Below are 23,573 nucleotides of genomic sequence, written 5' to 3' on the forward strand. Positions count from 1 at the left end.
AGATCCAAAGTATGCAGCACAGCCACATCCTCAAATCTACCTTTGGGTGGAGGGGGAACAAATCAGTGGGTCGGGTTCAGGACAGAGTTCTACTCCTAGCTCTGCTACCAACCTGCTGGGGGATGTTGAGTAAGTCACTTAACTTCTCTTGGTCTCTCTTTCTCCATCTGTCAAATGGGGCAGTGAGACTTGCTGTACTTTATAAAGTACTTTGAGATCTATGGATAAAGGCCCCAACAAAGGAGAGCATAAGCACATGCTTAACTTTAAGCACTTTAATAATTATTACTATTATTGAGATAGTGCCTAGTGATCCACCAAGTGCCTATTGTGTTAGGCACTGCATAAACTGAGTAGTAAATCGTCCCTGCCCTGAAAAGTTTACAATCTAAATAGACAAGACAGATAAAGGGTACGGGAAAGGGATATAACATACCACTGAGTTCAACTAAGACAATTCAAATGCTTAAAGTTAAGATCATGCTTAGGTGCTTGGATTAATAGGGATGGGATTATTCACATGCTTAAAGTTAAGCATGTGCTTGAGTGCTTTCCAGAATTGGGTCTTAAGCGAAGTAGAGTCTCCTATGGAAGTCAGCAGAGCTGTACATGTACCTTTGAGAGCAGACTTTAGATTTTAGAGTTCAATTTATTGAAGTCATTTAAAAACTGATGCTTAGTCTAGAACTGCCAGTGGGTTTACTGTCGTGGCAGAGTTGGTGTTGGCATCTCAAGACCAGTAAATTCACAGTGAGGTTGGTGCTTATTGCTATCGACATTATGACACTCAAACATTTGCAGGCAAGATATGACGACAGGATGCAATATGAAATTAAAGTCAACGGCGAGAAAGTGATACTTCATCTAGAAAAAAATAAGTAAGTTCAATTTCTTTTCTTATAACATTATCACTCTCTCTCACCCAGGTCACTGGAAAGAGGTACTATACAGCACTGAGGATACAGTTTCTAAAAGCAAATGGGACTTAGGATCCTAAGAGATGGGTGTATTTGAAATTTTAACTCTCAGATATCATAGTGATGGCAGCAGAATAAGAGCCTTAATAGAATAGAATAGAATCAGTGGCACTATAGCAGAGCCTGGCTAGCATGACAACTCCAAAACAGATATATGACATTTGTTGTGATTGTAACGACATTCCTGCAGCTCCTGCTGCTTTCTGTTGGATTCGAAAACCTTGGTTGCAGCAAACATGACTTGTGATCCCGTCTGTAACTCAGTTTCCCCATATGTAAATTGGAGATAATAATACTGACTGACTTTCAGGGATATTGTGTATTCACATTTGTAAAGAATCCTGAGATCCTCATAAGGAAGAAATTATAAAAATGCGATAGGTAGATAGACAGACAGACCGACAGAGAGATAGGATAGCACTGGTTAGGCTGGCCACCCTCTATCACTGCTATAACTACCATTACTGCCCATTTATGAAATCATACCTGCCTCTAATGTTAACTTTGTTCTCTCACTCCTACTTATTTGTCTAAATTAACCTGTTGTTTATTGTCTAAATCCTAGATTATAAGATTTGTGTGTCAGGGATTGTCTTTGTGTTATGTTTGTTCTTTGCCTAATGCAGTGGAGCTTTGATTCCTGTTTGCGGGTACTTAGACTCTCTCAGAATGAAAAATATTATAATAGTAATAAGAAGAAGTCGTCCTGACATTTTACAAATGATCAGACTTCTAAATCTTACTGGGTTCTGAATTAATATTGCAAAATAAGAAACACATCCTGGCCTTAGAAGCTTAGTCTATACATATAGTATATACAAGGTACATAGAGAAGAGGCTAGAATACAAAACAGAGAATATCAGAACACTATTGGACCATACAGAGCAAACATGAAATAACGTGTAATTGTTATTTTGCATTGGCTGGGTGTGTCTTTTGAGTTCTTTATGTTTGATGTTGTGTCAATTTAGGTACGTTTTAAGTGGCGTGTTTTTAAAGATTGTGTAAATATGCCTTAAAGTGGCAATCGGTTTATATTAAATGTATCAGAAATAGAAATAGAAACAGAAACAATAAATAAATGTTAGTCCCTGCTTTAATCTAATCAAACTATTTGAAGGGAGCAGAGGAAGAGGAATTGGGAAGCCTTTTTGTGTTAGCTTCCTTTCTTTAAAAAGATGGTGATCCGTCGAAATTGCTCATAGAGGTTTGGAACATTAGTACTAGCTGAAGTGAATTGGGCCCCAATTCACAACTGACTTCTGTGGGACTGCTCTGGTTGCTTTAAATTAAGCATCTGTTTCAGTGCTTTTGTGGACTGGGACCAGAGTGCTCAGAAACTTGCAAGATTGAGTCATTGGTGATCAGTGTGCATGCAAGCAAGTCAGAATGCAAAATGAATGCAGTGTATTCAGTGGTTGCCGAATTAAAAAAATGTATTCCAGGGATATCATGTCCACATAGAATCACAGAATATCAGATTTCGAAGGGACCTCAGGAGGTCATCTAGTCCAACCCCCTGCTCAAAGCAGGACCAATTAGTGTTTTACTATTTCTGTATCTACACCTATATGTATGTCTTTCTAAATGTAGATAGACTTACAGTGAAAAAAAATCAGCCTCAACTACGAACCAAGTGTGGACAATTTCATCCCCACGGGTTAAAGTTTGACAAAGTTATAAATAACTGGAAACAGAGGGTAATAATGGAAAGTATTGTTCAATCTCTATATGTGTGTGTGTCTTGTACATAGATGAGCCAGATCTTCCATTGCTCTGCATGTTAGTCAAAGTGGGTGGAAAGCACTAACACATCAGAATAGTAGCGTTTCACACTCACTTCGAACTGGCACAAATGACTATCCAAGGTGTAGCCCAAGAAAGAATCAGGCCCATGTATGTATTTAAAAATGGTATAGTCTTTTACTCTCAGGAAGTTATTTTATATTAATACAATGAATGGGCTTTGGGTTGACTTTAGAAATCTCCCTTTGTTTGGATAAGGGTTGTGAAGAGGCCTAACTGTTCAGCGGCCTTAATTCTCTAGTCTTTTGATGCTAAAAATAACAACACTATGCATGCTAGTGTTTAAAAAATGGTTTGAAGCTCATTATGTAATTACTTCTTCCCTTGATTACTCCAGCATCATTATTAGCTGGAATAACAGGCCCATTGTATTCTTTCCAGGGATCTATTTGCCAAGGACTACTCTGAAACTCATTACTCACATGAGGGTCTAGAAGTGACAACAAGCCCTCAGAGCAAGGTAACATATGAAGGCTCTTCTACAAATCTGTAATCACATGGTGTTCCATGTGGGATTCACCGGCATATTAGCAACAGCACAATCCACTCTTTAATGGAAGATATAGGTCCAGATCCTAAGCTCGTATAAATTGACATAGTTTCACTCGCCTTCATGAATGAGTGAATGAGGCTGTGTTTCTTGACCTCAATGGAACTGCACTGATTTACACCACTTGAGAATCCGAACCATAGCTTTCTTTATAACAAAGAAAACATTCTTCATATCTATAGCTTATGAACACATCTCCCGACCTGCTGCAATTCCCGGAGGAAAGGGAATGGGGCCCACTGAGACTAAACATTCTATGGCTCTGTATGCATAACTTAGTTTCACAAAAGGAGCAATGTTATTCATTTAAAGAGCCTAATCTCAGTGAGATCATGAATTCAGATAAACACACCTTCACTCACACACGTACCCTGCCTCCCACCCACACAGCAGATGCATTAAAATGTATTACAGGTTATACCAGATGGCTTCCTTGGACCATGACCAATCAGTTACTCAGTTATAAGCACAAAGGCAGTCACTGTACAAGTTCTTTTTTTTTTTTAATTAACTGTATGTCTGTGGGTCTTGACCCACTGAACTACAAAACTCTTCTATTTTAAGCCATTGTTCATTGTATGTTTTTTTAACAATTACAATTTGAAATGCAGAAATAAATATTCTTTGTCCTGGAGAAGGTAAGAGTAACAATAGAATTTGGATGGGTAAAGTCTGTGTAAGGACTTCAGGATTTCTCCTCTTAATATTACAGAGGCCATTCCTCATTGTTCTATTTATTTCTCTCACCAAATGGAAGTTTGCATTTGGTTAAAGATTATTCCAAACAAGGCATGCTGCACAGACGTCTGATGCGCTGTATGACTGAGGAATTCCAGCTTTGCTCATACTGCTCGGTGGTTAAACATTTTTCAGGTTTCCTAGCATCAGCATGAAGTGTACAGCAATTGTTTATTATTTTCTCTAATAATGTTCCTTTCGTCAATGATTCTTTCATTGTAAAGAAGCTGACATATCATGATGAATGGATGTTAAACCGTAATGTGAAACCCAGCATCCATGAGCAATAAAAGAAGTACATTTGTATGTGGGTTTAAATGCCATTTCACAAGCCCGTATTCAAGAAAGTAGTTAGGGTAACATTTTCAAAAGCACCCAAGTGACTTAGGCATCCCATTGAACCCACTTGGCTCTATTGGATGTTAGGTTCTTAAATCACCTGTGCATCTTTGAAAATTTTATCCTCAAGCACATGTTCACTTTTAAGCATATTCTTAATGACTTAGCTTCAATGGGACTTGACAGGACTTAATCGTGTTAAAGTTAAGCACATAATTAAGTGCTTTCCTGCATTGGGGTCATACTCAAAGAACATAATCTGACCCCTGATTCTGCAAAGCACTTAAGCATGTGCTTAACTTTAAATACAGGGGTAATCCTAACCCTATTCCACATTTAAGCACATGCTTAACTTTGAGAACATGGGAAACACATGTTTAAAGTTAAGTACATGAAAAAGTGCTTTGCTGAATCAGGGCAACAGAAGGCAAATAAACTTGGCAGCTGTAATCCACTGGAAGATTCTTCTATGGAAGGGAAAGCCTGCGCTGGTTAGACTTGCCAAAGTTAGGGCACCTTTGTGCCAACAGACCAACAACAGAGCTGCTGTACCTGACCTGGGAATTGTCACCCTTTATTTCCATTTCAAGCAGGAGGTACCACAGGTCATAATTTCCTTTTGAAAGCATAGGCAATTAAAGTGGATGGTGGAGGGGGTACCAGTCTCCTTTCTGACCAGAACACTGTACTCAGATTTGATATAAAACAAAAACTACAATATTCAGAGAAAAATTATAATCTCCAAATGGGCAGGGCTGGCTCCAGGCACCAGCTTACCAAGCAGGCGCTTGGGGCGGCCACTTCGGAGAGGGGCGGCACGTCCAGCTGTTCGGCGGCAATTCGGCGGACGGTCCCTCACTCCTGCTCGGAGCGAAGGACCTCCCGCCGAATTGCCGCCGCAGATTGCGATCACGACTTTTGTTGTTGTTGTTGTTGTTGTTGTTTGTTTGGCTGCTTGGGGCGGCCAAAACCCTGGAGCCGGCCCTGCAAATGGGACATATCCGCAGTTAATGAAACATGACATAATGCTACGGATGTAATTGGAGCTAAGCCAGTTCACACCAGCTGAAGATCTGGCCCAATATGACAATTTATCATTGCTTCCTAACAGGACCACTGTTTTTACGACGGTCACATCCAAAATGATAATGACTCAGAAGCAAGCATCAGTGCCTGCAGTGGTTTGAAGTAAGATTGTTGCTAATGGTCTTCATGGTGAAATGATACAAGAATGTACTTTTTAATCTACAAGGCTTTTTGTTCACTTGCTCTTTATTTACAGTCTCAGTTGCAGCCAGTGCTATGAATCAGTAAGATCTCAAAAGTTTAGCTTTATAAGGGTGAAATAACCAGGGGCGGCTCCAGGCACCAGCGCAGCAAGCGCGTGCCTGGGGCGGCAAGCCGCGGGGGGCGGCGTGCCGGTCGCCGTGACCACCGGACCTCCCGCAGGCGTGCCGCTGAAGGCCGCCTGACTGCCGTGCTTGGGGTGGCAAAAAACATAGAGCCACCCCTGGAAATCACTATGAGAATGGGTCTGAGTAGTTATCCTATAGATCTCCTTCTGAAGAAAACTGTTTATAAAGAAAAGGGAAAAGGATAAGAAAAAGCCAGAGGGTATCAGCAATTGTTTGGAGGGGGTACAATGGCATATTTTCACTCTGGTTCTAATACTAGATAGGAAACTAAAGGAACACTGATGTGCTGTAGTAGGAAGTTATGTTGATGATTCAGCAGGGGATGCTGAATCTTCTCATTCAATGCTGAACCAGTGCTTGAATATGGTGGTTAGGTGGAGCTGTGTTGATGGAGATCCAGTCTTTTGCACGAGACAATCAATTCAAAGATCTGTCCTTTTGTAACCATTAAAGATTCCATTGCACAATTTGAAGGGCTGGGAACATTAGTCAAACAATTTTCAAAGGAATATTTTTCCTTCAGAAAATGGGGTTTCATCCACACAGAAATTTTCTGGGAAAGATTGATTTCAGCAGAATTCTCTGTCAGAATGTTTTGTTTCAGGTTAACACACTGAAATGAAACCTTCTGATTTCGGAATGTGAAAACATTTTGTTTTGATCACAAATGTCAAAACAAAACATTTTGACATTTCCAATTAAAATATTAAAATGAAAAGTTCTGCATAATTTTAATCTTTTCTTCTTGAATTAGGATGCACACAAACGCCAAAATATCAAATTTCCCATGGAATCAAAATTCCATTTTCTGGTCAGATCTCATCAGTATAAAAGTCATGAACAAAATTCTGTTCCACTGGCTTAATTCCAGTTTGAGTAGTTTTACTTTTCTAACCTAATTTCCCCTAGAATTTCAGTTTGTCATGGCATTTTTTACTTCCTGTTGTATATTGTATCTGAGGGCTGTTAAAATTCTACTATGTACCATTACACTGGTGTGTAGTGTGATCCTTATACTAGGGGAGAAAAGTGCTCCACAAATGTGAGTCGTCATTATTCTGATAAAATCCTATGGATTCTCAAAGATCCTCACCTTCATTCTAATCTGAAGGTTTTAAAAAAATGTTTCATAGAGGATATTTCAAGACCCATGGTCAAAGATACCTTATCCAACCCCTGAAGCTCACAGACAGCGAGGAACATGCAGTCTTTAAATATGAAAACCTGGAAGATGTTGAAGGCCCAAAAACTTGCGGCGTAACCAACACTACCTGGGAATCAGAAGATCCTATCAAAAAGTCCTCTAGATCCAGCACCAGTCTGGAAGTGAGTACTGACCTGAAGATAAACTAAATCACTAAGAACATTTCTGAGAATTAGTTTTGTGATTCTGGCATAAAGGGGTGAATTACACCATATTTTGAAAATAAATAATCAATTATTCCTACCCAGAAGGGCAATGTGAGACAGGATCTTAGGTGTTGTTAGGGATTCACCATGCTATTGCTGGAATAGAGGCAATCTGTGTTTCATGTTGTCTGTGCTGGGTAACTCCACGAGAGAATTACGTGCTTGTAAAACTAAATGGGTTCTGCATTAAAGCACCTATTTATAGAGATTCTGCAACTGTGACTAGCATTCTAGCCATGTGCACACAGACTGACTCCTGGTGCCTGCTCTGAACGCTTCTCTTCTGCAACCTGTGCTCCTCCCTCCAAGTTCCATGCAGGTTGCTACACTTTGTTGTTTTAATTGGGACCCACAGCTTAGAAAGGGAGGAAAATATTATCCGTTTTCAGTTAATTTAGTTTTAAATCAGTACAGATAAAATCCTAAAGTCAGCTTCCGTAACCACGGGCCTGATCCTCAGTTACAGCTCCTCTACATCAGAATCTGAATCATGAAAAATGCGCAGTTCCATCCAAATTACACGTGAAATGGCCCAAATTTAATGTGCAAATATTGCATCTGCAAATGCACATTTTCCACATGGAAATGGCACAGTTTGCACACACATTTTTGGAGGCATTTTGAAAATGTGGCCTTGACAGGTATACATTTTTAATATGAAATCACAGATCTGAAATGTGACTCAAGCTGTTGAAACCTGTACACAGCTGGAGGGAACCCAATTTATCTTTCATTAGTATTGTGCAACGTTAATTAACATAGTAGCAGGCAGCTTTAAACACAAATAAAGGCAAATTCTGCCTGCAGATACAAGCATGCAATTGCCAACGGGGAATCAATGGATTGAGTTCACCCACTACAGGTTTGAATATTATTGGTCAATACGAGTTGCACATTGATCTAAGGCCAAAATTTAATTAATTTCAATTAAAAAAGAACTATGGGCTAGATTTACGAAGGTATTTAGGCTTAGTCAATGGGACTTAGGTGCCAAACAATATCAATGGAAGTTATGCACCTAACTGACTTAGGTGCTTTTGTAAATTCTACTAGGTGCCTGTCTGCATCTTTAGGCACCTAAATACCTTTGAAAATCTGACCCTGAGCTTCTCAAGTGTAAAATGGGGATGACAGCATTTCCACTCTCAGTAATTTAGAGAGAGAGATTATATGATTATAAAATATTTTTCTTGAATCTAAAGGGGGCAGATTGGAACAGGTCCTAACAATCTTTTGCAAAATGTTTTTCTTAGAAACGGGAATACCTGAAAGCAAAGAAGTATGTCGAAGTCTACATAGTTGTAGACAATGCTGCGGTGAGTATTCAGACAAACATTTTTCATTTTACCTTTACAACTACAACTATGGATTTAATTTTTCAAAGCACTCAGCACTGGTCTAACTGTGCTCCCATTGAGATAAATGGGAGTATTATCCTTGACTTCAGCGGCGGGCAGAGTTAAGCCAACTTTGAGCAAGGAAGATCCTGCCCTATGAAGATTTGAAATTCACAATGGACAGCCAAATATAGATCTCGAGTAAGACTGATTGGAAAATGTTCGTCAACACATTGACATTTTTTGGATGACAATATACGTGTATGGCCTGGATCTCTGTTGCCCTGCAACTAGTGTGAGAGGCTAACCCACATGCCCTCCCCGGTTGCACCACATAAGAGCGCTACAGTGGAATGAAGGAGACCTAAAATCCCCAGTTCTAGCTATGGGAGGATTCCCCTAGAGCAGGCACTGAGGAAGACAGCTGTAAGTCTGTCCTCTGAAGATCCTTCTTAAGCCCTAGCTTATGGGGCGTGCTGGGGCAGGGGCTGCAGAATCCCAGGCAAGGCTGCCATAACTGAGACAGACCCCCAGGGCTATCTATATTATATCAGGCATCCTGGAGCAGGCAGGACCCAAAGGTGACTTAGCCACCATAGTCTTCTCCATCCCCCTGGGCTGCAGGTTCTGTGCTGTGCCTTTAAGAGGCACAGGGCAGGATATCATATGAGCTAGCTGGTAGTAGTAGGAGGCTGTCACCCTCAATGTGGACCAGCCACATGACACACTTTGACCCTGATCCTACAAGCTGCTCCACACAAGCAAATCACTGTGCCCAGGTGGAACCCCCAACTATCTCAGTGCAGGGGCAGCTCTATGTATTTTGCCGCCCCAAGCACGGCAGTCAGGCAGCCTTCAGCGGCATGCCTGTGGGAGGTCCGCCGGTCCCGCACCTTCGGTGTACCCGCCGCCGAATTGCCGCTGAAACCGCGGGACCGGCGGACCTCCCGCAGGCATACCGCTGAAGGCTGCCTGACTGCCGCCCTCGCAGGGACTGGCAGGCCGCCCCCCGCGGCTTGCCGCCCCAGGCACGCGCTTGGTGCGCTGGTACCTGGAGCCGCCCCTGCCTCAGTGGGACTCTGTGGAAGCACAGGGGTCCACATGTGCAGAATAGTGTGTAGGATCAGCTCATTAGCCTGTGTGATCCTGACCACCATCTCGTCCCCAATACCTTTAACAAGTATTTTCAGCAGCATTTCAAAGATTTGGGGCCCACCTGAGCAGAGGGAATATGGAGAGGAGCAGAGAGAGTTATGGCCACCAAAAGTATTTATGGGCCAGGAGAGGTTTGCAAATAAAGAAGGAGATTTTGAATACAAGAGAATCGTAGCGGGTAAGTTACACAACCTGCTGTGTAGGTAAAATATGGATATTATAAAAAGGCCCTGATCCTGCAAACAAATACGTGCTAAACTTCAAGCACAAGAGTAGTCTTGATTGCAACCAATGGGCTTAAAGTTAAGCAACCTGTGTTTGCAGGATCAGGTCCACAGCTGATAATAGTTCTGATAGACACTTTCATGCTTACTGATTCATGCTCCTCTCATCTCCTCACATTCATGCTCCTCTCATCCACTGGACCCAACACTCGGAAGTTACATCACGGATGAATGTGTTTCCATTAACTAAAACAGCGCAGTACCAGAAAAGGCGAATCATCTTGGCATGAAAAATAATGAACAAAAACGAGAACCATTTTTTCCCCAAATTGTTGTTGTTTCTTCTTTTTTGTTGTTTCTTCCCCCATCAGCATATTTTCTAAGAACATTACTATATTTGGTGTTGTGAAAGTATGACACTTCCATCATATGTCCCAGTTTTCAAGGGGAAGTTTACTCAGCCTTAAATATTTGCCAAAGGCAGAAACTTGACATCAGTCCAGGAGCAATCTCTTTTAAACTAATTTTCATAAAACCTGCTATTACCGGTTTTTTGTTTATTTTTTAGATTCTAAGGGCCTCACTCTCATTTGTACTAAGGCCCCTTTCCACCACAGTGGAAAGGGGCCTTAGAGTGAGTGGAACTTTACTTTACACCTATTCTAAGGCTCCTTATTCTGCCAGAATAGTGTAAAGGGGCTTTAATGTAAACCAGACCCTAAAAAGACAGGAAGAAACTCAGATCTGTATGAGTTTAGGCTACTTTGTCACCTTTGTACAGCATCCTCTAACACTCTACAAATCTGATTCTTCCTCACTTGCACTTGTGTCAATCAGAATTAAACCAACTGAAATCAGTGGTGAAAAGTGGATTTCGGTTGTGATCAGAATCAGGCCTGGGGTGTGTACCTTCTATTTTAGCACACAAAACACTACCAGATGTAAAGCCCAATCCAAAGCCTATTGAAATCAAGGAAAGTCTTTCCACTGACTTTAATGGGCTTTGGATCAAGCCCTTTGTGTTTATTATGAGAACTAATGCCAATGATTTCATATTAATAAACACTTATGGTAATGCTACACCTGATAGTAAGTGTTTGCAGGCCCCTTAGGGTAAGCCCACCAGACCTCCTAGGCTTGAGAGCCTAAGCCGCAGTCCAAACCACAAAGTCCACACTGATATTTAGCTTAAACTCCACTAGCACAATTCTATCTGCCTGGGCTGGGAGACTCGCTCCCAGCTGCAGTGTAGACGTACCATTAGATATTTACAGGTGCTGGTCATCCTAGTCTCTAGGCACTGTGCATTAAAAATAATAGGTCAGATCCATAGCTGGTGTAACTCAGCATTGAGTTCAATGGCACTATGCTGATTTACATCAGCTGAAGACCTGGCTTAATATCTAGAATGGCTGTTATTTGATAAAGAAAAACAAGAATGGGGGACAGAATTTGGGGCCTAGTCCCTGAACCTTAAATTCTCAACCTACACTATTGTGATTGCAGTACAGTAGGTGTTGCAGGCTGCAGTACCTATAGTGCTGTGTGTAGTTGTATGTAGAAAAGAGACAAATAAGGGGGAATATGATTGAGGTCTATAAAATCATGAATGGTGCGAAAAAAGTGAATGGAGAAGTGCTGTTTACTCTTTCACATGATACAAAAACTAGGGGTCACCTGATTAAATGAATAGGCAGCAGGTTTAATAAAACCGAGAGGAAGTATTTTTTCCACAAAATGAACTAGGGTGACCAGACAGCAAGTGTGAAAAATCGGGATGGGGGTGGGGAGTAATAGGAGCCTATATAAGAAAAAGCCCCCAAAGTTGGGACTGTCCCTATAAAATTGGGACATCTGGTCACCCTAAAATGAACATTTACCCTGTGGAACTCGCTGCCATGGAATATTGTGATGGCCAAAAGTATAACTGGATTCAACAAAGAACTGGATACGTTCATGGAAGATGGGTCCATCAATGGCTATTAGCCAAGATGGTCAGAGACATAACTCCAGGCTCAGAGTGACCCTAAATCTCTGACTGCCAGAAGCTGGGAGTTGAAGACAGGGGTGGATCACTTCATAATTGCCCTGTTTTGTATACTCCCACTGAAGCTCTGCTACAGACCAGGGTCCTGGACATAGGGTGACCAGATAGCAAGTGTGAAAAATCGGGACAGGGGGTGGGGGGGTAATAGGAGCCTATATCAGAAAAAGACCCAAAAATCAGATTGTCCCTATAAAATCGGGACATCTGGTCACCCCACCTGGACAAGATGAACCATGGTCTGACTCAGTATGGCAGCTCTTATGTTCTTAACATCACCATCTGCTCTCAAATAGCTATTCACAACTCAACAACTAAGGGGTGAAATTCACTGCTGTGCAGACAGGCAATACAAGGCCTATGCACCACTGAAGTCTCACTTAAATGCACAAAATAGAGCATAAAAGGGGGGACTTCAGTAGGCCTTGTGCTCTCCCTCTGCAAGGGCTGAATATCATACAATGTGAGGGATTTGAAATATACAATATGATACGAATAGGAGATAAATAGTAAACTGAGATCAGTTGCTATACTAATACCTTCATTTCACTTTAACAAAGACCACTAATTTGTGGTGCAGTTTTATTTGAAATGTTTCAGGTCTTTTTTCCCCAATCATTGTTTTATTTTTTCCCCTTATCCTGTTACTGATGCTTTCATATTTATTTTTGCAGTATAGGAAGTACAACCGCAACATGACGAGTATAAGAACACGGGTTTTTGAAATAATCAATTACATCAACATGGTAAGCTCTGTTATTATTAAGTAAAACTGCTACAGAATTGATTAAGTTTTGCAGTCTCGGGAGTTTTCTGTAATTACACCTAGAAAAGAATGAAGAAAATCGGATCTGCTGGCATTTATGAAAGTGAATAAAGCAGAAATAAAGGATCAGATGGAAAAAATGAAAGGAGAATCTGTGCCTTCACATCTATAAAAGCAACAGAACCATGATATCAAACTAATGAATTTTTTCTCATAGTCCACAATGGTTTGGCTGAAAACAACTGTCAACACTGGATCTGATTCTTTACTGCTCCATGCCTTGCACATTTTATTCACAGCAGTGAAAAGGGGGTATGAAACGCTGCCAAATCAACATAGTGGTTTACACCATCTTTGCACTCAAGCAACTTACTACACGAGGTCAAGTCAGTGGCAATCCATGCTCATGTAAAAGGCAAAATTGTAATAAACGCTACAAAGGCTCTTTTTTAAAAAAATTAAAAGACCAGCTCCTCACAAAACCTTTCAATTTCCATCAAATTTTCAAAGAAAATTCTTCCTTAAGAGGAAACTCTATGCCAAGTTTCTTATAGACTGCGTTTTTATACAGTTAGGCTCCAATCCTCCAAATGCTTATGCATGTACTTAACTTTAAGCATATGATAAATCGATCCCATTCAACTCCATGTGCCTGATGCTCATTTACATTAATGCCCCATGTATTATACGGCTCTTAGAGGGTAAAGGAGCCTTACTAGCACAGCAGCTAGAGATCTAGTCCCGAGTGTATGCCACATGTCCATAATATCCCGTGCTGTATGTTCAGAAGTGAGGGAGAAAGAATTACATAACTAAATCAAATATTTTAAGGAAGGGTTTATGGCGGCAGTGTCTTAGCAATTGTTACAAAGAACTGATTAGAGTTCATTAAAAAGAAGGTGTGAAAAATTTCCACATTTTTTCCTCTCTTAAGTTTGTAATTTCTTTAAATATGCTGCTGCAATTTCAAAATGGGACTTATTTTGACAGTTTCTTCAGTTGGTCCAAAAAATTGGGGGGGGGGGGGGGAGAAGGGGGAAGAGGCAGAATTAAGAAAAATCATATTTTTTTTGTTTTTTTTTTAAGTTTCAAAACTTCATTGGAATTTCAGAATTCAGAAAAGTTCATCTAGTTTTAGAAATGACCAAATGTTATCAGAATAAGTCCCTGCTGTCCGAAAAAATTAGAAGTTACTTAGGGTATGTCTACACTACCGGCCGGATCAGTGGGTAGCGATCGATCCAGCGGGGATCGATTTATCGCGTCTAGACTAGACGCGATAAATCGACCCCCGAGCCCTCTCCCGTCGACTCTTGTACTCCAGCACCGCGAGAGGCGCAAGCAGAGTCGACGGGGGAGTGGCAGCAGTCAACTCACTGCGGTGAAGACACCACGGTAAGTCTATCTAAGTACGTCGACTTCAGCTACGTTATTTACTTACTTCTTCTTACTTCTTCTGTCCATGATCTCTCCTTACTGCAGGTTTATAAAGCCATAAACATTCACGTGGCTTTGATTGGTCTAGAAATCTGGTCAGCTGGGGATCTGTTCACTGTGAATTCTTCAGCCGGCACCACCTTGGACAAATTCTCAACATGGCGTCATACGGACCTGCTGAAACGGAAGAATAATGACAATGCTCAGTTACTCACGTACGTATCATGTCCTTTTCCACTTGTATTTCCAAATATGCCAGAAGAATTTGTATCCAGAAACTTGTTTACAAAGATAACCAGAGATGCAGTCTATAAGGGTCCTAGTTTTATCATTTCAAACAGTGGGTTGTAATATTCACCGATCGATAGGGTGAAGCCCTGGCCCCGTTGAAGTCAACAGGAGTTTTGCCACTGACTTCAACGGGGCTAGCATTTCACCTATAGGTTTTTAAGGACAAAAGAGATTGTTATGTTCATCTAGTCTGAGCTCCAGCAAAACAGGAATACTATAAAATGTGGTACCATGCAAAGTGTTGGTATAAATGCAAATAAAATGAATGAATAGAGATGGACCTAAGCACCCATGCATTTTGGAGGGGGGAAGTTTAATATCCAAATGAGGAGCTGGATATGAATTTTGCAGCTGGCTATCTAGCTATCTGGGCCTGAAATACAGAGCTCAGACCCAGATTCTGATCTGAATCCAAACTTTGGAGAGGTGCCCAATTCAGTATTCTGGCACGAGCCCACTGGGCCTGGTTTACCAAAGCACATGTTTACATTTAAGCATGTGCTAATGTTCCATTGATATCAGTGGAACTTAAGCACATACTTGGCATTAAAAATGTACTTAAGTGGTTTGTTGAATCAGGATAAATTTAATCAAATATTTAAATGCTTTGATAAATCTAGTCTTGCAGAAAAGGGATGAAATCACTCACACACTTAAAACTGAACCTGTGCTTAAGTGCTTTGCTGAACTGGAGCTAATATAAATCTGATATATCTGAGCTGCAAAGTTGGAATTCAGATCCAAAATTCAGGATTATTCAGCTGCAGTGTCGTATTTGTGACCCTCAGGGAGAGAGTCAAGGGCACAAATGACAGATAAGTGCCTAAATCCCACTGAAGGCCAATGAGAGTCAGGCTCCTAAGTATTTGTGCCCTTGAAAATCTCTCCCCGTCACACTGGTTCTGACTAAGGGGACCGTGCCTAAGGGAACTTCCAGTTCAATCAACAAAACCACCAGCAACGTCATCAGGTTTGCATCCTTGTGACAGATCGCTGGGCTTCACGCTGTGTGTTTTTGCTTCCTTACAGAGCGATTGACTTTGATGGGCCAACAGTAGGCCTGGCCTTTGTGGGAACCATGTGCAGTTCTACTCATTCCTCAGGCATTGTTCAGGTCTGGTTGGTTTTTTGGGTAACATTTAACCAGCAGGCAACCGTCACTGGAATTTTTAACACATCTATTCGCTGCGTGGCATTATTTGGGGTACATTTCATTGCTGCATCAGGCTGAAGAGCGTACAGAGTTGTTTATTTATAAACTAATATAAGGGAGAGCAGAACCATATACCGCGATTTAAAAGAAAGGGATAAACGATGGAATCAGTTTTGACCAGGATGCCCCAAATCACAACACTAAGCATCTTAAATTAGAGATGGATGAACTGGTTTGGAAAAAAAATAACTACTAGATATGGGCCTAAACCAGAACATTAGATGCAAAACCTCTCCCTGAAAGCAGGGGAAGTTCACCTCTGGACCCAAAGTTCACTGACTGAGCTAAATGCTTTAAAGGACCGAGCCAAATCTCTAAAACCAAATACCCCCTGATTTTTAAAGCAGTTGAGATTTGGATGTGAAACCAGACAAAACACACTTTAGAACACACAGGGGCCAAGAGGCAGCAGTATGTACTGCAGTGTCTGATGGGGATTTTGGAATAATGCAGCACACCTCGACTTTTATGCCATTCTATTATCAAATACTGCTTATTTATTTAGATTTCCACCCAAAAGCAACTCCTTACCAAAGAGATAGCCAGCCAGAGTTCCGGGAGCCCTTGGCATATATTTAAAAGAACACAACCACAAGAGATATAAAAAACATGAATCATCCCTAGCAAGAGTCGTTCTCTTTACCCCTTATCACTTCTCCCTACCACACATCATTTAATATAACATGTAAACATATTACAGTGTTAGATGTGATAGACAGAGGGAGAGGGGCTGGGATTTTCAAAGAAGTTTAAGGGATTTAAGTGCCTAATTCCTATTACAATTCAATAAAAAATGTCCGCCTATCTCTCTTAGGCCTGGTATACACTAAGACGTTATACCAATATACTTAGGTCAGTTGGGGGTGTGATTTTTCCCCCCTGATATAGGTATTCCAGTGTAAACCCTAGTCTGAATACAGGTATATTGGTATAAAGATGCCATGTTTTGCTATAATTTGCTTCACTTCCTGATCCAGAATAAGCTATCCTGGCATAAGCACTTGTATACCAGTTTAACTGCATCCACACTGAAGGGAGGCAAAGAGTTTTACTGCTTTAACTGTACTGGTATAGTTTCTAGTCTTCAGACTCTTTTGAAAATTCCAGTCTAGAGAGACAGATGGAGGGAGAATTTTGAGCTAAATAATTTTGTTGCTTTCTTATTAAGATGCAATTAATTAAACATTTAAAAAAAAATCCCTTTCCAGGTTTATACAAAGTAAAATAGCCAGTTCTTCTGCATTTGGGGATATTTATTTTGGGATTCCGATTTCTTAGCCATGTCATTTCTCTTATGCTGTGCTCTGTTCCAAACCGGCTTGCAGGCTTATAGAAATAACTGACAGTTCTATTGTTCCCATCACTGCAGGACCATAATTCCAATCCAATTTCAATTGGAGCCACCATGGCACACGAGATGGGGCATAATTTTGGCATGAATCATGACACTAGCATCTGCAAATGCAATTCTGGATCTTGTATCATGGCAGCACAACTCAGGTGAGGCGTTTGCATCTGCAAAAAGGGAACGACAAAGCCCATGAGTGCTTTAAAATACAGCTGGGCCCGATCCAAGGCCCATTGATGTCAATGGGAGTCTTTCCATTCGCTTCATTTTGGATAAGGCTCAGAGTGTACTGTTGAAATGGATCTGTCAACCTCGCCACAAACACTTACAATAACTATACCGTGTGAAACAATGCGCCCAGAAAGCATGAATCTTCGTGCGTTTGTGGTGAGACAGAACTTACCCAGTCTTTGCATATCCTGTTTCAGATCCTGAAAATCTTGCTTGTAACTTAAGTGGATTTCTCTTATAGAGAGACTTGCCCTAGGTACCTGCCTCTCCAATAAGCAGCCAATTGAAAGAATCCCTGAGGTTTCCAGTACAATTTTATGTAACCTTTAGATAAACACCCACCTCCCTAGACATCCGTATTCACAGTTCCCACAGAGGCTTGCTTAAGATTAACTTCCCTTTATACTCGTGATGATGGTTCACTTCCTTCTGTTTGTGTTTAGCTGCAGAATTGCTCTTTTCTCAGCATTTAGTTAATGTGGGTTTGCCGCACTTCTGCCAGTGATCCCATTTATACTCAACTCATCCAGGGCCCACTGACGTCGGCATAAAGACTCCCATTGATGTAGACGGGCTTTGAATCAGATCCCAGCTGATTACAATTTGTGTAGACCAAGCTTGACTCCTCTAGAAATGTGGCTATTCATTCTGTGTAAGCCTCCCACTCTCTCTCTTCAATTGTTTCACCAGTGTTTCTCTTACAACCACACGTCCTTTATTCTCTCCCCTTTTGTTATGTTATTTTTCTCCCCCTTTTTCATGTCTGAAGCATGGGTGGTGGAGGCAATATATTTTTGGTTAAAAAAAGAAAAAAAAAAAATCCTGCCACTTTAGTCCATGTGCCAAAACTCCAGTAAGAGAGGAGGAGAACTTCCTGAGGTCAAACTATTTAACACTGATTTGAGACTTTAGGATGTTGGTGGTTGAGACATAGAGATCACCAATTAATCTTGCTGCCACGGGACCATAGTAGGGAAAACTGGGTACTTCAGGTGCCAGAAGTAACCACTGTATCACATTGGTCTTACAGAGCTAGGAATTTATGATCTAAGATGATGACCTCTCTATGTTGTCAGTATCTCCAAAAAAAAATTGTTTTTGTTTTTTACTGTTTCACCCCAATAAAAATATTTGTAAACGCCCAGAAATTAAATTAAATGTTTCAGGTTTTTAAAGAGTATTTGGGGAAACTACTGTATTTGGTTAATTGGGATGAGGGCATTCATTTCATTCATATCCTATACCCTCTGCGTGTGTTGTTGTGTAATTAGTTGTCACTGAAATCATGTTGATTCATCTATGCAGCTACAACATCCCAAAGGATTTTACTGCATGCAGCCTCCAGGATTTTCAGAAATACATTTTGGACCGAACACCAGTATGCATCACCAATATGCCTGCACTGAAAGACATAGTAGCACCCCCTGTTTGTGGGAACAACTTTGTAGAGAAAGGAGAAGAATGTGACTGTGGAACTCCAGAGGTACCTATGAATAGTTGTGAAAAAATAATATTTATCGAGAGGTAGAAACCCTAGAGAAGCTTCTGGCTCTTTGAACGTAGTCTTGTTTTTTAAGTCTACCTCACTCTTCTACAAGTAACCCCTGATTGTCCAGAGGTCTTGGGAGACATCGGAAACTTTCTGCTACTTGAGGGTGCAGAAAACTCCAAGCTGCAGAGAAGGTGCCAGATTCTCTATTGCTCTGCCCTTTGTGTAGCCATTTAGCCCAGTGCAACAAGGTTATGAAATGCTACTACTCTGATTCATACCTTCCAACATCCCAGGTTTCATGGGGCTGTTCCACTTTAACTCACAAATGCCCCTGTTCCCAGTTAAAGGGACTCTGGGCTTGGCTTCCCATTCTGGGCTGCAAGCATTATGACCTGCTCCCCGTCCCCCTTCTCCTCCCTGGCAGCCTCTCCCCTCCCTACTCTCCCATTCTCTCCTCACTCCCAGCTTTGCCCCTTCACTGGCCTTTCACACCCCCTCCCTTCCATAAACCAGGCATGTGCTCAGACCACTGGAGCCAAGCCCAGCCAGCCCTGCAGGACAGGAACTGCAGGTGCTGCCAGTGCTGAGTGAGTGCAGGGTGGACTTGCAGCTCCCCCGTGCCGCCCCCCTCACCCTCCGCCCCAGTATCCCACCTCTGGGGGCAGGACCTGTCCCACTTTAGCCACTGGCACTGTTGGGAGGTGTGCTGATTTGGTAGCATTTTTCATCCACTTCGCAATTACCCCTATATTAAGACTCCTTTACACTACCTGGGTTGTGCAAAGGGACCTTAGTGTAATTGAAAATGAGGCTGTAGTAGGGTTGAGCCGGGGCTCTACCCTCCGAGATGGAGGGGTGCCACACCGGCTTACTAAAGTGCAGACAGTCCAACCTTAGGTTCCTTTACGCAGGGGCTGAGCGGCTTACAGTTCAGGAGCTCAGGCCCTTAGGTAGGGGCTGAGCGCTAACTAACCGTCTAAGCAGGCCCAGGCCCTGGATCGGGGCGGGGCACAAACAGTTACAGCTCAGGCCCTTGGATGCAGGGGCTGAGCAGACAAGCAGTCAAGGAGCTCAGGCCCTCTGGCGCAGGGGCTGAGCAAACAAACAGTTAAGGGGCTCAGGCCCTCTGGTGCAGGGGCTGAGCAGACAAGCAGTTAAGGCGCCGAGGCCCTGGGTCAGGGCGGGGCGCAAGCAGTTACAGCTTAAGCCCTTTAGGGCAGGGGTTGAGCAATTCAGCAGTTAAGGTAAGCCCAGGCTTCTACACCTGAGCGTCGGGTGAGGGGGAAGCCTGCCACCCATGTGGGGTGGCAGGGGGGGAACGCAGGCCCACCCACTCCACTGCATTCCAGCCCGGGGCCCTAGCAGCGGTTACTGTCGCTGCCGGTCAGTGGGGTATCCTGACCGAAACACACTGACATCGGCTCACAGGCCTCTGCAGCCTGACCGGGGTCGGCTACCCCCGGGCTACTTCCATGTTCCCCCTTGGGGCCTACCTTCTTGGCGATGCCGGGTTTGGGCCAGTCCAGGAGCATCGGTTTCTCGGGTGCGGGGCTTGGGGGCCGGTCCGGCAGCTCTTCCCCAGGGTAGCTGGCACGGGGCAGGCTTGACTCCTCCTCGGGGCAGCTGGTCCGGGGCAAGCTTGGCCAGTCCTCCTTAGGGTAGCTGGCACGGGGCAGGGTTGGCCAGTCCTCCTTGGGGTAACGGGTCCGGGGCAGGCTGGGCCAGTCCTCCTCGGGGTAACGGATCCGGGGCAGGCTGGGCCAGTCCTCCTCGGGGTACCTGGCGAGAGGGAGGCTTGATCGGCGCTGGGCGTTAGCAGGCGGCTCGCGGCCTGCGGCTGTCTCCCAAGCGGGAGCTTGGCCCGGGACGTTTGCTCTCTCTGGCGGTCTGGCTCTTACTGAGCTCTGCTGGCGGGCTTTTGTACTTTCGGGTTGGGGCCGTGACCTCGGAGGGGCGGGCCTCGGACCAGGTGGCTCCGCCCATGCTGGGGTTGGAGGAAGCTCGGCCCTGTCAGAGATGGAGGGGTGCCACACCGGCTCACTACAGAGGCCCTTTGTCTTCAACCCTGAGAAGCAGAGGAACGCTGCAGGAGGGAAGGTTACCAGTCTTGCAAAGGGAGAGCTTCAGTCAGTGCTGCCTTAGGGAGCTCAGAACGCACCTTAAATTAACCCTAATCTTCAATTAAGCCAGCGTTATGGCTTGTTGAGTTTTACGTGCTTCTGAAGTATAGCTGGAAGAATCAAGGCCGACTCAAATGTACATTAGCCCAAATGAAAGAATTTTCTTGCTCGCTCCCAGAATGAACTTCTGCCAGAATATGCTTCAGTAGCATTTTTCCATGGAATATCCATTCAAATGCCACGAGACACACAGTACAGTCATTAGGGCCACAAAAACAGTCTTGAAGCTAGTGTGGAAACTTATTTCTAAGAACACCGCGTTTCCAGCTGATTGTCAAGGCAGAATGTGTGTGTGTCTGTTGGGGGACAGCAGAAAGCTGAGTGGTGAGGTGGAGCTGAATTGTAAGCTGATTCAGTTACAATAAGGAAAAGCTGTATGTGATCTGTGCCTAAGAAGAAAAAAAAAAATCAGCCGTTCCCTGCACCACTTGATTCTGGAGTTTTATAATCAAGCACGCTTCGTTGTCACGCACAATCCTCCTAAAGAATGATTAGTATCAGTTTGCTTTGCCATAAAGCCATTTTAGATACGTGTTGTACAAATGCGTCTTGCTCTCTCTCTTTAAGTGAAGTACAGACTGTCCTATCAGAAATGTGCTACTGGGGAAAAAAAAACAAAATACAGAGCACTGTACCGTGCCCGTAACTTTCTCTGTTATTGTTTCACAGGAATGCACAAATATCTGCTGTGAAGCTGCAACGTGCAAGCTGAAGCCGAATGCTAAATGTGCATTTGGAGAGTGCTGTGAAAACTGCCAAGTGAGACCCCCCTTTTGCTCTCAGCTATTTCTTCATGTTTTGGTGGTGTTTTTTGGGCAAAGCCAGAGGACCCCTTTAAAATGGACCAATGGCTATTATTTATCATTGATGCAGCATTGTAACAATCATACTTTGCACTTCTCAAGCACCTTCCACGGGAGTACCTCAAAGTGCTCCACTGATATTGATTAATTCAACCTGATGTTAATTAACAACCTCCCAGTATTCCTGTTTGCCTCATCTCTCCAGATAGGTAAACTGAGGCATGGCGCTCCAGATTCTCAGCTGGTGTAAGTTGACATAGCTCCATTGAAGTCAGTGGGACCACCCTAGTTTACACCCGCTGAGGCTTTGGCCCAGAAAGTTTATGTGATTCATGCAGTATGGCTATGGAAGAGAAGGGAATAAGATCCACATCTGACTCTCATGCTTGTCTCATAACCACAAGATCATCCATTTCCCTTATATCCTTCCTACTAAGTCATGGGTGGCAATGGTATGTTAAGGACAACTAAATAATCACAGGGCTCTTCTCCAAAGAGCTTGCAGTCTAACTTAGCCATAACACTGCCAGGAGTACTTAGAAAAGGTGTGTAGGGGAGAGCATAGGAGGTACGCAATGCATCATTGCCACTCCGGCAAGCCCCATGGCTGTCCCTGTGTGATATGCCGAGTACCTTTTGCTATAAACCGCAAAGTATTTTATTTGCATTATTATTAACACTCATTGTGCTGGGTTTGCCACGTCTCTGATTCTCATAGTATGATGTAGCTTATTTTTTTCCAGCCTTCTTTAAAACGGCGGTTGCTGCTTAGCCCGGGATATCTCTGAATCTCATTGGAAATAACAGTAGCCAGCAAATAACTGATCTGCACCAAAGCTAAAGTAATCCTCTTCCTGGAAATTATATTAGGTGTTTCAGAGCAATGGCACATGACTCTTAAAGATCACTTGCTAGAAGCATTTTATAGCTAGCACCAATGAGTTTAATAGGATGCCTGCCAATGTCATTGATTAGCAGGCTCAATGAAAGGGCCCAATTATGCAGTCATTATATATGCACAAGTCCCACTGATTTCTCTGGGAATTGGAAGTTCTACTAGTTTCAATGAGGGAGGCATGCATGGAAGGACTGCACAATTGGTTCCAGGTGGCCTGGTTTTCAGATACACCAAACTCACCCTTTGCCCTTATTGGGTAACATGGGTGTTCAGACCATTAGAGACTTTTAAGTCCTGACCAACCCTGGGGTAAGTCCATTGCTGGGTATTTTAAATGACTTGGGGGAATGGCATGCCTAAGACCACTGCGCTCTCTCTCTGCTACAGCTTAAAAGAGCAGGGACTCTTTGCCGACCTATAAAGCATGACTGTGACCTGCCCGAGCTGTGTACTGGCCGGTCCCACCAGTGCCCAGTGGATCGATTCAGAGTCAATGGATACCCTTGCAGAGATGGCCAGGGTTACTGTTACATGGGGAAATGCCCCACCCTGCTGAGCCAATGCATTGCTCTTTGGGGATCAGGTGAGTGGATGCTGTCATTAAATGAATCAGATTGTTTAAGGTGAGGGGGAGAGTTTAGAACAGATGTGTGACAATTTGTCAAGTATATTTTGAGACTGGGAGCCAATACGTCAATATAATTGTGCTATGAAGTTATGCAGGTGTAGTCCTAGAGTCTTAACATTCCACCTGTTGTGGAGGGGGCTGTATTTACAGCCCTGTATTTATTTTATTGTCAGCCTAGTTTATCATCAGGATTAACTGGTTTTTGCAAGTATCCAATTACCACTTTCCCAGCATGGCAAAACATGTGTATAAGGCATGAAGGGGCTGGGTAGTTTTAAGCCTTTCTTCCA

At 42.9% G+C, this 23,573-nt stretch overlaps 1 protein-coding gene across 1 annotated transcript in view; it reads left to right on the forward strand.

Annotated features, from left to right (window-relative positions):
* The window catches only part of LOC135873436 (zinc metalloproteinase-disintegrin-like NaMP), a 44,201-nt gene that overhangs the window by 8,010 nt on the left and 12,618 nt on the right, over positions 1–23,573 (forward strand). Inside the window, exons 3-14 of the mRNA XM_065397931.1 lie at positions 802–878; positions 3,166–3,244; positions 5,523–5,599; positions 6,960–7,152; positions 8,490–8,552; positions 12,671–12,742; positions 14,245–14,414; positions 15,520–15,604; positions 17,073–17,203; positions 18,588–18,765; positions 21,624–21,713; positions 23,043–23,238. Of these exons, the coding sequence (XP_065254003.1) occupies positions 802–878; positions 3,166–3,244; positions 5,523–5,599; positions 6,960–7,152; positions 8,490–8,552; positions 12,671–12,742; positions 14,245–14,414; positions 15,520–15,604; positions 17,073–17,203; positions 18,588–18,765; positions 21,624–21,713; positions 23,043–23,238 (1,411 nt within the window). The remainder of the gene's footprint in view (positions 1–801; positions 879–3,165; positions 3,245–5,522; positions 5,600–6,959; positions 7,153–8,489; positions 8,553–12,670; positions 12,743–14,244; positions 14,415–15,519; positions 15,605–17,072; positions 17,204–18,587; positions 18,766–21,623; positions 21,714–23,042; positions 23,239–23,573) is intronic.

Source organism: Emys orbicularis, chromosome 2, assembly GCF_028017835.1.
Source record: "Emys orbicularis isolate rEmyOrb1 chromosome 2, rEmyOrb1.hap1, whole genome shotgun sequence".
NCBI lineage: Eukaryota > Metazoa > Chordata > Testudines > Emydidae > Emys > Emys orbicularis.